Here is a 12,217-nt window from a genome sequence, read left to right as displayed (position 1 = left end):
AAAAACAAAACAGACAACAGCTGACACTTAAAAATGATGTGCGCAGAACAGAAATATAAAACAGGCATTTTTGGCTTAATTTATCACACGGAACAATCCATAAAAAAGACAAGACAAGCAAAGTAATGGTGCTCTTCTCAAAGTTCCACACTTGGCATGCAGTCTCTTTCCAACACACTTTAAAAGTGGGAGCAATAAATGTCAGGCAGCACAAATTATTCAGCACCAGTTACCTTCACTGTCAGAAACAGCACAGTGCATGTCATCTACAAGGTAAGGGTCATCTGGTTTATAGACATGACTTCTGGGTAGGTCCTTCTTGTGATGGTCCTGCACATCCGGCAATGAATGGCTAGAACCATACTGGTTCCTCACATCATGGGCATCTGGTATTCCAGACCCTCTTCCCATGCCAACAGGCTTCCCAACAGGACTGAGTGGACTCTCCTCTTCTGAATTCTGGCTGCGCATGGGAGGCCTTCCACTGCGGCTGCTTCTCTGAGACCGCTCCATGGCATCCCTCTCATAGGATTTACTTCTGTGGCCTGTGGCATCTCTGGTGGAAATCTTGTCCATACCATATCCAGTAGATCTGGACCTGCCAGAGCTGTACATGCGGTCCTCCTCCTCCAGACCCTCACGACTGGTGCCGTAATATTTCTGCTGGTCATACGCATTCTTCTTCATTCCATAGGTGACATCATCCTGAAGCTTCTTGGATCTGGACACAACTGTACAGCTGCCTCCTGTTGATGTTGTCATTGTGTAAGAAGCAAGGTCAGACTCCACATCCCGTGCTTCCTCAATGGGGGAGAATTTTGAAATCTTCTGCTCCATTCCCTGCTTCCTGTGCTTACTACGTTTAGAGGAAACTACTGCAGGGGCGAGATTCTTGGCTGTGACTTTTTGGCTACTGGAGCTGCTCCGTGATGTGTGTTTATAATCATCATAGTAATACGAAGAGCCACCACTCACTGTGGTGCTGGTGCGACTGTCCACTGTACTCTGATAACCTGTTGTTCCTGTAGGTCTGCCATAAGCATCCACAGGCTCATCTTCAGGTCTACCATAGGCACCCCCACGTGCAGGGCCATTCTCACTGCGATACCGCCCTCCTACAGGATGGCCTAAAGCATCAGTGGGTTGGCTGGTATTGTCTTTTGTCAACTCACTGATGTCATCAATCATAACGTAGTTTCGAGGAATATTCTGCTCCAAGTTGGAGGTGTAGAGTCCATCTGAAGCATAAGCAGAGGTGGGGCTCTCCACAGCGTGAGTCAGGCCAGGCTCAGGGGGGCGGTATTGTCCGTATGCATTGCTGTAGACTGAACCAAAGTTTGTATCTGGAGCTGAAGTGGCCACCGACACCGCTGGATTGCTGATGACCTCATAGTTGGTGGGGAGTTTTTGCTCAAGGTCGGCCAAGGATGTTTGACGTGGTCTTTGATGAACTGTAAGGATCTCTGCCTGGGGCTGGTAGGCAAGACCAGGTTGGTAGGAGCTGTGGCTAGGGTAAGGAAGGCTCTGCCCTGGCATAGGCTGACCAGGTGGATGGAAACCCTGGTGACCATGCTGCTGCATGCCAAGGTCTGGCTGGTAGGAAGACTGGGCATACATGCGGGAGGAATAGGTTCCCTGGTTCTGGTAGCCAGGGCCTGGTGGGGGATGGGGCTGGAATGTTCCTGGCTGGGGTGCAGAAGATGAAGGGTACTGAGGAGGCTGGAAACCTATTTGTTGGTAAGCAGAACCTGGTTGCTGTGTTGACGGTTGACTTTGAGGATAGGGATAAGACATATAGGATGAGGTTGAAGGATACTGGGAGGTTGCATTCAGGTCATTAGTAAACTGACTCAGTGGTGCTGTACTGGGCCTTGTCAGCAGACCATTGGCATCAAAGGTTCCAGTTGCAGCTGCCATCCTGAGGTTATTAAGCTCACTGTCTGACATGTAGTCCCGAGCATCACCCATACATCTCAGGTAAGCCAGCTCTCTCCTTTCCCTCTCTTTCACCATGGTCTCTTTACGTTGGGTGATGCCAAGTTCCAAGTAACGTAGCTTGGCATCAATCTCTTTCTCTTCTTCTTCCAGTTCAGCCTGCTGCTTACGGAGCTTTGACGACTCTTGTTCCACAGCTTTCAGTTCACTCAGCAGGCCAGCCTTGGTGACTCCCTGGGCAGGTCTGGGTAGGACCCTCTGGGGCATGCCAGGAGAGCTGTACATTTGTGCCGGAGTAACAATGGGGAGTGGAGTTTCCTCTGGAGGGGGGCTGGGGAGAGTCCTCTTTATTTTCCTCATCAGAGAGTTCTGCTGCTGCTGCAGGGAGGCCATCTGCTAGAAGAAGCAGAGACACATCAGCAAACACTGAGCTATAAACAGAATGTGTTTATGTAAATTAGCCTCATTACTGTACACTGGGTACTCACAGAGGGTCTGCACATTTCTTCATCCCTAGACATTAATGAACAACTATGAACCTGATCTGCTGTCAGACTACTTGATGTTAATTAACCTATGTACTACGGAAGCACTGGCTTCATCAGTAGTTCAATTAACATAGCTTGATTTCATAATATTGATTAAAATTGTTTCCCTCAAGCCAAAGACATTAAGTGACGTTCTCCATTTTATGACTGATAAACAAATATTTTGTTGTGACAGTGTAGTCAATGCAAAGCACCTCTATTACGTAATAATAATGCAAAGTAGTTCCCAGTACTTAGGGGTACAATTTAACCATGCTAATTGTACACCTAACATAACATTATTACTGCAAGGAATTAAATATTAAATACATCTGTGCCAGTACCAATAAGTGTGTCTGAACAAGCAGCATTTATGCTTTTTCAATTCATTTGCTAATTATAGGATTCATTAATATCAGAATATTTTTTATTGAAATTACTGAAGAAAGAAATGTGTGTTTGAGAAGCTTAGTAAATGTAAACATAAGCATGATATGCTACAACATTTTTAGCAAAATAGTATTTTAGTAGTTTCAGAAAAATGCTAATTGTCCCTTTACTGCTTTGATCAAACATCTACAGTATTTGGGGGTTTGTCGTATTCCTCAAAACATGTGTGCGACATGCGGGTAAGAACAGCCAAAAGACACAGCTTAAAAAGATATCTATGCTAGTCTAATACTTACAAAATAGTTGTGTTGGGTAGATCCATGTTGATTTTTAAAGTATCCAGAAGAGAACCGTGTATGAAATACTAACACTAAAGATAAGAGGTACAAATGGGTAAAATGCCTGGAATCTGATTTCTGTTTGCTTCTCAGACTAATTTTGGTCCAAGTACAGAGCAATGCTAATTTACTTTGACCAGCTGCTAACAGTCAGGAAGACAGCAAAGCACCACCACATTGTATGTCCCCCTGGCAGCTCTTAAGGGTTTGCTCGATATAGAAGACATGACAGAAAGAGTGGAAGAGAGAGAGAGAGAGAGAGAGAGAGAGAGAGAGAGAGAGAGAGAAAACAGACTAAAAGAGTAGAAAGGGGGAAGATGAGGGTGGAGATACAGCAGAAAAGGATGATGGGAAAAGCTTTTCTGGCATGGCCAGCTGCTCTCATGAGAACATTCTGTCACCCTCTTGATGCCAGATCCTGTGTGATCAACTATGTCCACAAAAGCATATACCAATATATTCATTTTATTTATTTGTTTTTACCCTCAGACAACGAATAATATGTTAATTAAAAGACCACTATTTATGTTTCTCTACATTTTCTTGTAAATGTGGAATGATGTACCTTATTTTTTATGGGGTTTGGCACTTGTATCACTCAATGAAATGTTAGTTTGAGGGCAAAAGATGTGACAATTTTTATGACATTCTGCATAACGTCAGTGTGAATTCTAATACACTGAATGTATTATAAATAGACAATGCATTTAACAATGTCCTGTCCTATATCAGCAGCAAAACATATACTGTGTTTGATCAAAAGACTCACACCTCTATGGGAGACCTAAGGCATTTTACGGATTTTTATAGACCCAGATTTCGCTTCTATTTATGCCATGAAGTTTTATTTGAAGAAACTACAGTAGATTTTGTGGGGATGTTGCATTTCTAAAAATGAAAATTTCTTGTGAAGGCTTCTCCTAAAATGTATAATTATTATATTATATTATATTATATTATATTATATTATATTATATTATATTATATTATATTATATTATATTATGTTATATTATCCATCCATCCATCCATTATCTATACCGCCTATCCCTTTCGGGGTTGCGGGGGGCTGGAGCCTATCCCAGCTACAATGGGCGAGAGGCGGGGTACACCCTGAGCCGGTCGCCAGCCGATTGCAGGGCCTATATTATATTATATTATATTATATTATATTATATTATATTATATTATATTATATTATATTATATTATATTATATTATATTATATTATATTATATTTATGACATCTTGGTAAACCTTCATAAATTAAGATAACTGATCAATTCTGTGATGGTTTCGTACCTGACTGTTGGACACAGCTTGCTGATGGTATGGGGAGAACCTGTTCTTAGCAGGGTCCTCTGATGTGGGACTGAGAGGCTTTGGATCCGACATGGAGCGCTGCACACTTTTTATGGGTCTTGGTAGCGTCTGGTGGCGTTGGGGTGATTCAGCAGTAAAGGCTTTCTGCTGTGGTGTAACATGGGCCTTGTTAAGTTTCTCCTGCGAGGCAAATGTTGTTTCCAGCATGCGATGAGGAGACAATGGAGACACAGGGGAATATAGCACCTGGGGAGATTTGGGGGGCTGACGTGTTGGAGACTCATTTTGTTGCTGCTGATAGCCAATATCCAGGGGATCTGGTTTCCTCCTCTCGAACTTAGCAACTCCTTGGAGTCTAGGAGAATTTGGGTCAGATGTGTTCGCACCTACTATATGCAGACTTGTGGAATACGGACTAATAGTTGTAGGGACACTCAGCTGAGGGACAACCACACCCTGAGACTGAGATTCTGGTTCTGTCTGGCATGCCAGACTCTCTCCTTTGTGGGTCCTTTCAGGGGCTGCTATGTAATGTAACAGGTCAACCTTCGAGGTCTCTGCCATGGTAATGTGGATTGCAGGTGAAATCCGGCCGAGCTGGTCAGACTCTGTTTGGCATGACGAATCATTTGTGGTCTGAATCGCTATACTTGCAGAGGCCACTTTAGATGACCCTTCTGATTTAGTGTCAGCACTGGATTCAGAGTGCTTGGATACACGTGATCGCCTGCGCCTTACTGGCTGCTGGTCCCATTCTCCTTGGTCCTCCTCATCAGTCTGCACACTGCAGTCTGCAATACGCCTGGTTCTTCTACGCCTGTTCATGAATCTGTCCTCTCCATCTTCATCATCTGTTTGCACACAGCTGTCTGTAATCCTCTTCACAGAGTCCTCCTCTGAGCCATCCCTCAGCCGAGGCATAGAATTCTGTTTTTTCATAATCTTGGAATCAGCTTGCTTGTCACTGCTTCTCAAAGACATTTCAGAGGCAGAGCTATGAATAGGTCGAGCAGCCACCACAGCTTGGACCACTTGCCCATCCTGCCAAAACTGAACACTTTGTCCATCTTGTTGAATAACTCTACCACTCTGGTCACAGATAATGAACCCTTGAGGAGGCCCTCCTCCAACAACTACCCCTTGTATTGTACCCTGGGCAGATGTTGCTGCTGCTGCCGCTGCTGCTGATGCAGCAGCTGCCTCCGCTGCAGCAGCAGCAGCAGCCGCCTCCACTGCTGCTGTCTTTTGCCTTTTCTGCTCCTCCAACTGCTGCTGGAGCTGCTGCTGCAGAGACTGAATTTGTTCAAGCTGCATTCTCTGCTGGGCCAGTTGCTCTCTTTGCATAATGAGCTGTGTCTCCCGCTCTGCTTGCTGTTGCTGTAGGACTTGCTGTTTGATTGTATGCAGTTCTTGAATCTCTCGCTGAACAAGAAGTTGTTCTTTTTCTCTGTGTCGCTGAAGCTCCATACGGTCTCTCTCAAGCTCCTCGTGTAATCGCAGCTGCCTTAATTTCTCCAATTCAACACGCTCTCGCTCTAACTGCAGCATGTGCTCTTGCTGCTGACTCAGTCTCTCATCTTCATTACCTTTATGCACATCCATAGGAGGAGAAAGTTTGGAACTCGGTGCTAGAGCAGCAGGATGGGGTGTCACTTGTGTCTGGCCCTGTGGCAGCACTAATGGTTGAGGTTGACTAATGGGTTGAACTTGAGGTTGGGGTTGAGTCAAGGATAATGGTTCAGTTTGAGTAGGTAACTGCTGTGGCTGCATTTGAGCCTGTATTGACTGAACAGTTGGAGGTTGGCCTTGAGCTTGGGAGTGGGCGGCAACACTCTGTGAGGTAAGTTGACTGCGGTCTGTCTGTTGATCTGGTGTGGTTTGCATACCAGTTACTGGTACATTTTGTGCTGCAAGGTGTGCTGCAGGTTGGGCTGGTAGAACGGTTGCAGCTGTTTGTGCAGCAACTGTTGTTAAAGGCTTCCCAAGATACACAGGAGTTTCCTGGTGCATGGTGCTTGCATCAGGTGCACTTCCTGCTGATGTGGCTGATGTAGGGTACTGGTTTGGAGGAGGGTAGGAATATGGTCCCTGTGTGGACAGAGGCATTCTGGGAGTGACTTGAGGCAACCTGGTAAGGCTAGCCAACGGTACAGCAGTTACACCTGTAGGGTATGGTCTATAAATTCCTCTTGGCATGGGACGGAGGACAGGGGCAGGCTGGGTGGTAATTGGCAAGGTAGAGGCTATAGGAGTGTTTATGGTGGAATATATCATGCCATCACCTCCTCTCATAGCAGCAGGGTACAAGGCGCGTATACTTGCTTGTCTAGCATTTATTAGGTTTGTTAGGGTTTGACCATTTGCTGTTGGTCTTCCATCTGGGCCATACAGTAGGTTTGCTCTTATTGATGCTAAACTTTGCTGGAGATTTAGCCGAGCTAATGGCCCACCCCTTCCAGCCCCATACGGTACCAGTTCAGGGTTATTTCCATACCGGCTCCCAAACTGATCCACTGAGTTAAGAGCTGCACACATGCGACTGATCTCCCTGGCAGTGGTTGCACTGTACTGAGCCAGATTGGAATCCTGTGACACTGCTGGGTCACGTGAACTATAAGCATAGTCGGAATTGATATTTGACATTGAGCCATATCGGCGAAGGGGTAATGAAGGGCCTGCAAAGTCTCCTTGGTGACGCAAGTCTGTGTAAGATCCATACTGTGCTCCCATGCCAAGGTATCCACCTTCATAAGCCTGATTCATGCTGCTAAGATCTACTGCCAGACCCCCCTGGACATTTGTCTGATAGTGACCGGCATCAGTCATAGAAGGCAGATTAGTATCAGACATAGAGGGCTGTATTCTTCCTGAGGGGACTATTGGTGGCTGATGTGCTTTATGTTCTTCTGTCATTCCTTGTGTTGCTTGAGGCTGGTGCTGTTGTTGGCTGACATTATAGTGTGGAGAATGGGGAGGGTGGGCTGCTTGAGAGGTTTCAGTGGTGAGATTATTATCTGAGGATACTGTTGTAGGCTTCTGAGTGAATGACCCTGAACAGGAACCAGCAAAGGGCAATTTGTAAACAACATCACAACAAGCCACCTGGTTTTCTGGTTTGATCTGTCCAGTGAGATCCAAGACCTGAGGAGCAGGAGGAGGTTCCTCTTTCTTTACCAACTGAGTCACTGTGCCCCCCTGTGATGTGCTACTCTCATCAAGTTGCACCATCATGACATGGGGCTTACCTGTGGACAAGTTCATTACTGTTGGCTTGTTTTTTAGCTCTAAGGCAACTCCACCATAGATTTCATGGGGAGCATTAGAACCAGGAGCCCCAGACACTGATGGTGGAGCCATTGGGGATACTCTAGGAATGGCACTAGCAGTCACTACAGCCTGGGCACTGGTTGTTTGGCTCACCACAAGGTCTTTTTTCATTAGCAGTGGCTGGACCTGATTAGCTAAATTATAACGAGCAAAAGAGGATTGCTGTTGGTGCTGCTGGAGCTGCTGCTCAAGAAGCTGTTGCTGCTGCAGGAGCTTCTGCTGCTGTAACTGCAGTTGTTGCTGTTGTATACCCAAGTTCTCCAGGCAGGCATCAATTTTGGGAATAGATGGGTCAGTAACTGTTGGCTTATTTTGGGTTAAACATACAGCTGATCCAACACCCTGCCCTAAATCCACACGGTTTTGCAAAGGATCTCCATACACAACCGGTTGCTTGGGTTGGGACATGAACATAGAACCTGCGACTGTGACACTAACTGTGGTTGGTGTTGATAAAGATATGTGTGGTTGCTCTTGTGCATTCAGGTTCATAATAAGAGGTTGCACTGCTGTATGTCGACCAGATGGCTGCTCTGCTCCTAAAGAGTATCTTCTTGTGTCAGAGGCAATGGATGTTAGATCCATCCCCTGGTCTGTTATTATAATTGGAGCTGGCCTCATTGGGGCTCTCAGATCCACCACATTTGTGCTTGGATGTGTTTGGCCCTGGCCCACAACCACTGAAGAGCCTGGAATATTTGACATTTTACATAGAGCTATATTTTCCATAGATCCACGACTATGTGCAGTTGTGGTCACAGTGCTCATACCAATATTTACTTTTTCGACATTTTGAGCCATCTGTGAAGAATGTTTAGGAGACTGCTGTGATTGATGCATTTGTGGTGATGTTGGGGAACTTGTCAAAGGGGGCTGGGAGCTATACAAGGTTTTACAAGTGACCTGTGTTGGTGATGACAAAGGGGAAGTGGAAGAATTTACAGTAAGTGGCTTGGCAGGACTTGTTGTATCAGAGCCGAGTGTTATTACCATCACTGGTGCATCTTGAGAGGACTGTTGTCGTGCAAGACGGGGTGAAATTGCCCTTTGTGGTGCCTGAGCTCCATGGGATGCTGCAGCTGATGTAGGACCACCAGGCAAAGATGGAAGCTGCCTACCACTACCACTAGGTGGTCTCACAGATGGCATATGTGTTGGGCTTTGTGCTGGAGAAGTGGTGGGGGAGACCGGGGGGCTGGGACCTTTGAAAAGAGAGAAGACTTTGGAAGTAAGGGAGGATGCTCCAGGGTCAGGTGATGCCTGTGTTGGCCTCTGGGAGGATGTTCTGCTGCCAGCAGGCACTGTGGTACCTGCCTGTCGAGTTGTGGCAGTCTGACTGACTTGGGCTTTGGATGTGGCAACTCCAACAACACCTTCAATTTTGGCACTCTGTGTCATCATCCTATTTTGTGTTTCTTTGGACAGATGCTGTGCTGCATGAATTCCTGGAGTGGAGAGGGATATAGGTGCAGTAACCTGTGTTGGGCTTGAGCCAGGAGTTAGGGAAGTTCCTGCCTCAAGATGATGTTTACTGTCAGGCTGAGAGGCACCTTTCTGCTGATTAACTGTTTGTCCTTGCCTCTGCATGAGCTGTGCCTTCTTCATCATCTCCTCATAGACCTCCTCTGCACTTTTAAGTGTTTTATCAGATGGTGACATTGCTGATGTCTTTTCCGTGGGTGAGTAGAGCGATGTGAAGGTTGGAAGGTTATATTCATTTCCTGATTTGTAAAGCTTTCCACCGATCATCTCAAAGCCCTCTGCCTCTGAATCCATGGATGGTGAGTATTCAGAACATGATGACCTGTGAAGCTCCTCCATCTCTGCAGCCTGTCTCAGCTCTTCTGTTGGTGATGCATCCTCAATAGGAGAGAGATTACTGGGGGGAGTTTTGGATCTTTCCCTGCGTCTCTGTGCCCGTAGCTCCTCTTTATCCCTTTTTGTTTTTCGGGCAGTACTTCGGATCCTCTGTTGCTCTAGATCTCTCATCTGCTCCTGTTCTCTAAGTAGTTCTTCCTCTTCTCTGAGCTCATCCTCCTCAGATGAGTCCTCAATAGTAGGCAGCAGTGGCCCATGAGACCTATGTCGAGCTTTCCTCTGCTGCTTTGCCTCCTCTAGTCTTGCCCTACGACTGGGACTGCTGTCACTGTCATCCTCCATGGACGATACAGATGTGGGGGATGTTCCAGATGTGTAGCTGGGAGTGGTGGCAGGTAGGGTCGATGAATATTCTCCCTTGGACCGCTCCTCAGGAGAACCAGTCAGACTCTCCATCTCTAGCTCTGGTTCTCGCAGGTCATGCTCAGTACTGAGCTCCATGTCTCGGTTGTAGCTGTTGGTATTATTCAGCTCTATGGTCTTAAAACGTCGAAGGCCTCCAGCCATTACAACATCTTCCTCTTCATTTGCCTTATAGGGACCCTCTGACGCCTTAGTGTCATCTTCAAAACTGTTCGAATGATGAGAGAGTCGCCGCCTCTCTTTGCTCACATCCCCACTGGTTTTATGTCCCCTTTTAGTCTTCTGGTTTCCAGGCTCTTCCAACTCCTCTTCATCAGCACTCATCTCCATAATTTGCCTCCTCATGAATTCCTCATCGGTTAAATCTTTATGTGACTTTTTCTGTCTCACTGGCAATGGTGAGAGGCCACTTTCACTGCTGTCTTCCACATAATCATGGCGAAGCTTACAACTGAGGTCATCCTCTGATTCATCCCGTGCTGCATCATCATCAGGACTGTGGTCCTGTCCTACAGACAGTGAATGTGGCCTGTGCTTCTGGTCTGAGACAGTCTTTGACTCTAGAAGAGGCTTCATGGAGCTCTCTAGCTTGGTGATTTCTGAGGGGATGGAAGCGGCTCTTTCACTGAGCTTGATTCCTTCTTCCTGGATCTGGCCTGTAATCTCACCATGAGAGCTGGAAATTCCATCTGAAGAGTACCCAGTGTCACTTAAACTCTGTGTACTTGATTTGTTGTAATCCTAAAGAAAGAGAAAAGGAGAAAGAGAGAGATCAGAAGCAGAAAAAGTAATTTTTCCCCTAAATGAACTCATGACAAGGTCTATTACAAGCCTCAGTGCACACCTTGTATTATGTACTATATGTCCCACTATTTCATTCAACTCATCAGCAGTGACATTTTCATGAGCACTTTTAGATAACAGGGAGTGAAATTAAGGCACTGGACCCAATGTAGTTAAAACAGTCTAATACTAAGATATTAGAGAATAATTACATTGGAAAGAACAAACTCTTGATCAAACAACAAGATATAGTAACACTTTAGGCTAAAATCAACCCAAATATTTACAGTGTATTAAATACTGGTTTTAAAAAATTAAGTAAATTTGACTTTGCACAGTTACCACCATTAATACTTTTGTTATATTGAAAAAACAAAACAAAAAAACAACCGCACTAATTTAATCTCAACATGTAAATATATAAAAAGCGCAACAGGCAAGTCTGAATCATAATCAGAGTGAAAAAATCCTAGTTTGTAGTTTATTCAAGTTATTGATCACATCATATTGATTTGGGTTGAGTTTGCCTTTCGAAGTTATGTACACACAGATGGATAAATACACTGACAAACAGAGTGGATATAACACACAGTTGAACATACAAACATCTACAGACAAATGTCATTTGGTTACATGCTTGATTGCCATCTTTGATGCATTCTCCATTGCATTCTTCGAACCGTTGAAGAATAACGAACATGCTTAGAATGCTTAAAATATCATCACAAAGTGTCACATTAAACAAAAAGCTGGTGTTTGATACAAATAAAATAAAAGTGTCCAAAACCATGTGGAGAAAAGGGGGAACAGGCTGAAGATGAGGAATGGCTACTAAGACAATAACTTTGATAATGACGATGATGATGATGATAAAGATGACACTGGTGGTAATGATGATGAAAATAAAGATGACAAGTAAGAAGATGATGGTGATGATGAGGATGACAATGATAGGTATGAAGATGGTGGTGATAAGAAAATTATGATGATGAACAAGAGTTATGTTGATGGGAAATATTTTAAGGTGCGATATGATGAGGTTAGGGATGCGATAACCATTATTACTTTAGTGGTAATAGTACAAGTTGATGATAACTACAACTAACTATGTGCTGAAAATAAAGAATAAGTTAAAAATGATGATGGTGGAATGATGGAACTAATGATTATGAAGGAGTAGAAGGAAGAATAAGAGTTTGGATAAGAGCAATAAAAAAAATAAAGAACAAACATGTTAACTCCAAAAATATAACCACAAGAAGAAGATTTTAAAATTTGATAGGGATAATGATATGATGATGGTGACAAAAGTGATGTGGAAATAATGATTAAAATGATGATGATGATGATGATG

The 12,217-nt window shown here is 44.6% G+C and overlaps 1 protein-coding gene across 4 annotated transcripts in view; it reads right to left on the bottom strand.

Moving 5' to 3' along the window:
- bsnb (bassoon (presynaptic cytomatrix protein) b) overlaps positions 1–12,217 on the bottom strand; it is a 65,107-nt gene that overhangs the window by 7,500 nt on the left and 45,390 nt on the right. For 3 of the 4 annotated variants that reach the window (XM_070959777.1, XM_070959779.1, XM_070959780.1), the window contains exons 5-6: positions 4,492–10,821; positions 234–2,331 (exon numbers count right to left, since the gene is read on the bottom strand). In XM_070959777.1, coding sequence (XP_070815878.1) covers positions 234–2,331; positions 4,492–10,821 — 8,428 coding nt within the window. The remainder of the gene's footprint in view (positions 1–233; positions 2,332–4,491; positions 10,822–12,217) is intronic. The other variant, XM_070959778.1, reaches the window with a different exon arrangement.

The sequence above is a fragment of the Chaetodon trifascialis genome, chromosome 3, assembly GCF_039877785.1.
Source record: "Chaetodon trifascialis isolate fChaTrf1 chromosome 3, fChaTrf1.hap1, whole genome shotgun sequence".
NCBI classification, from domain to species: domain Eukaryota; kingdom Metazoa; phylum Chordata; class Actinopteri; order Chaetodontiformes; family Chaetodontidae; genus Chaetodon; species Chaetodon trifascialis.
This window is presented reverse-complemented; position numbering and strand designations above follow the sequence as displayed.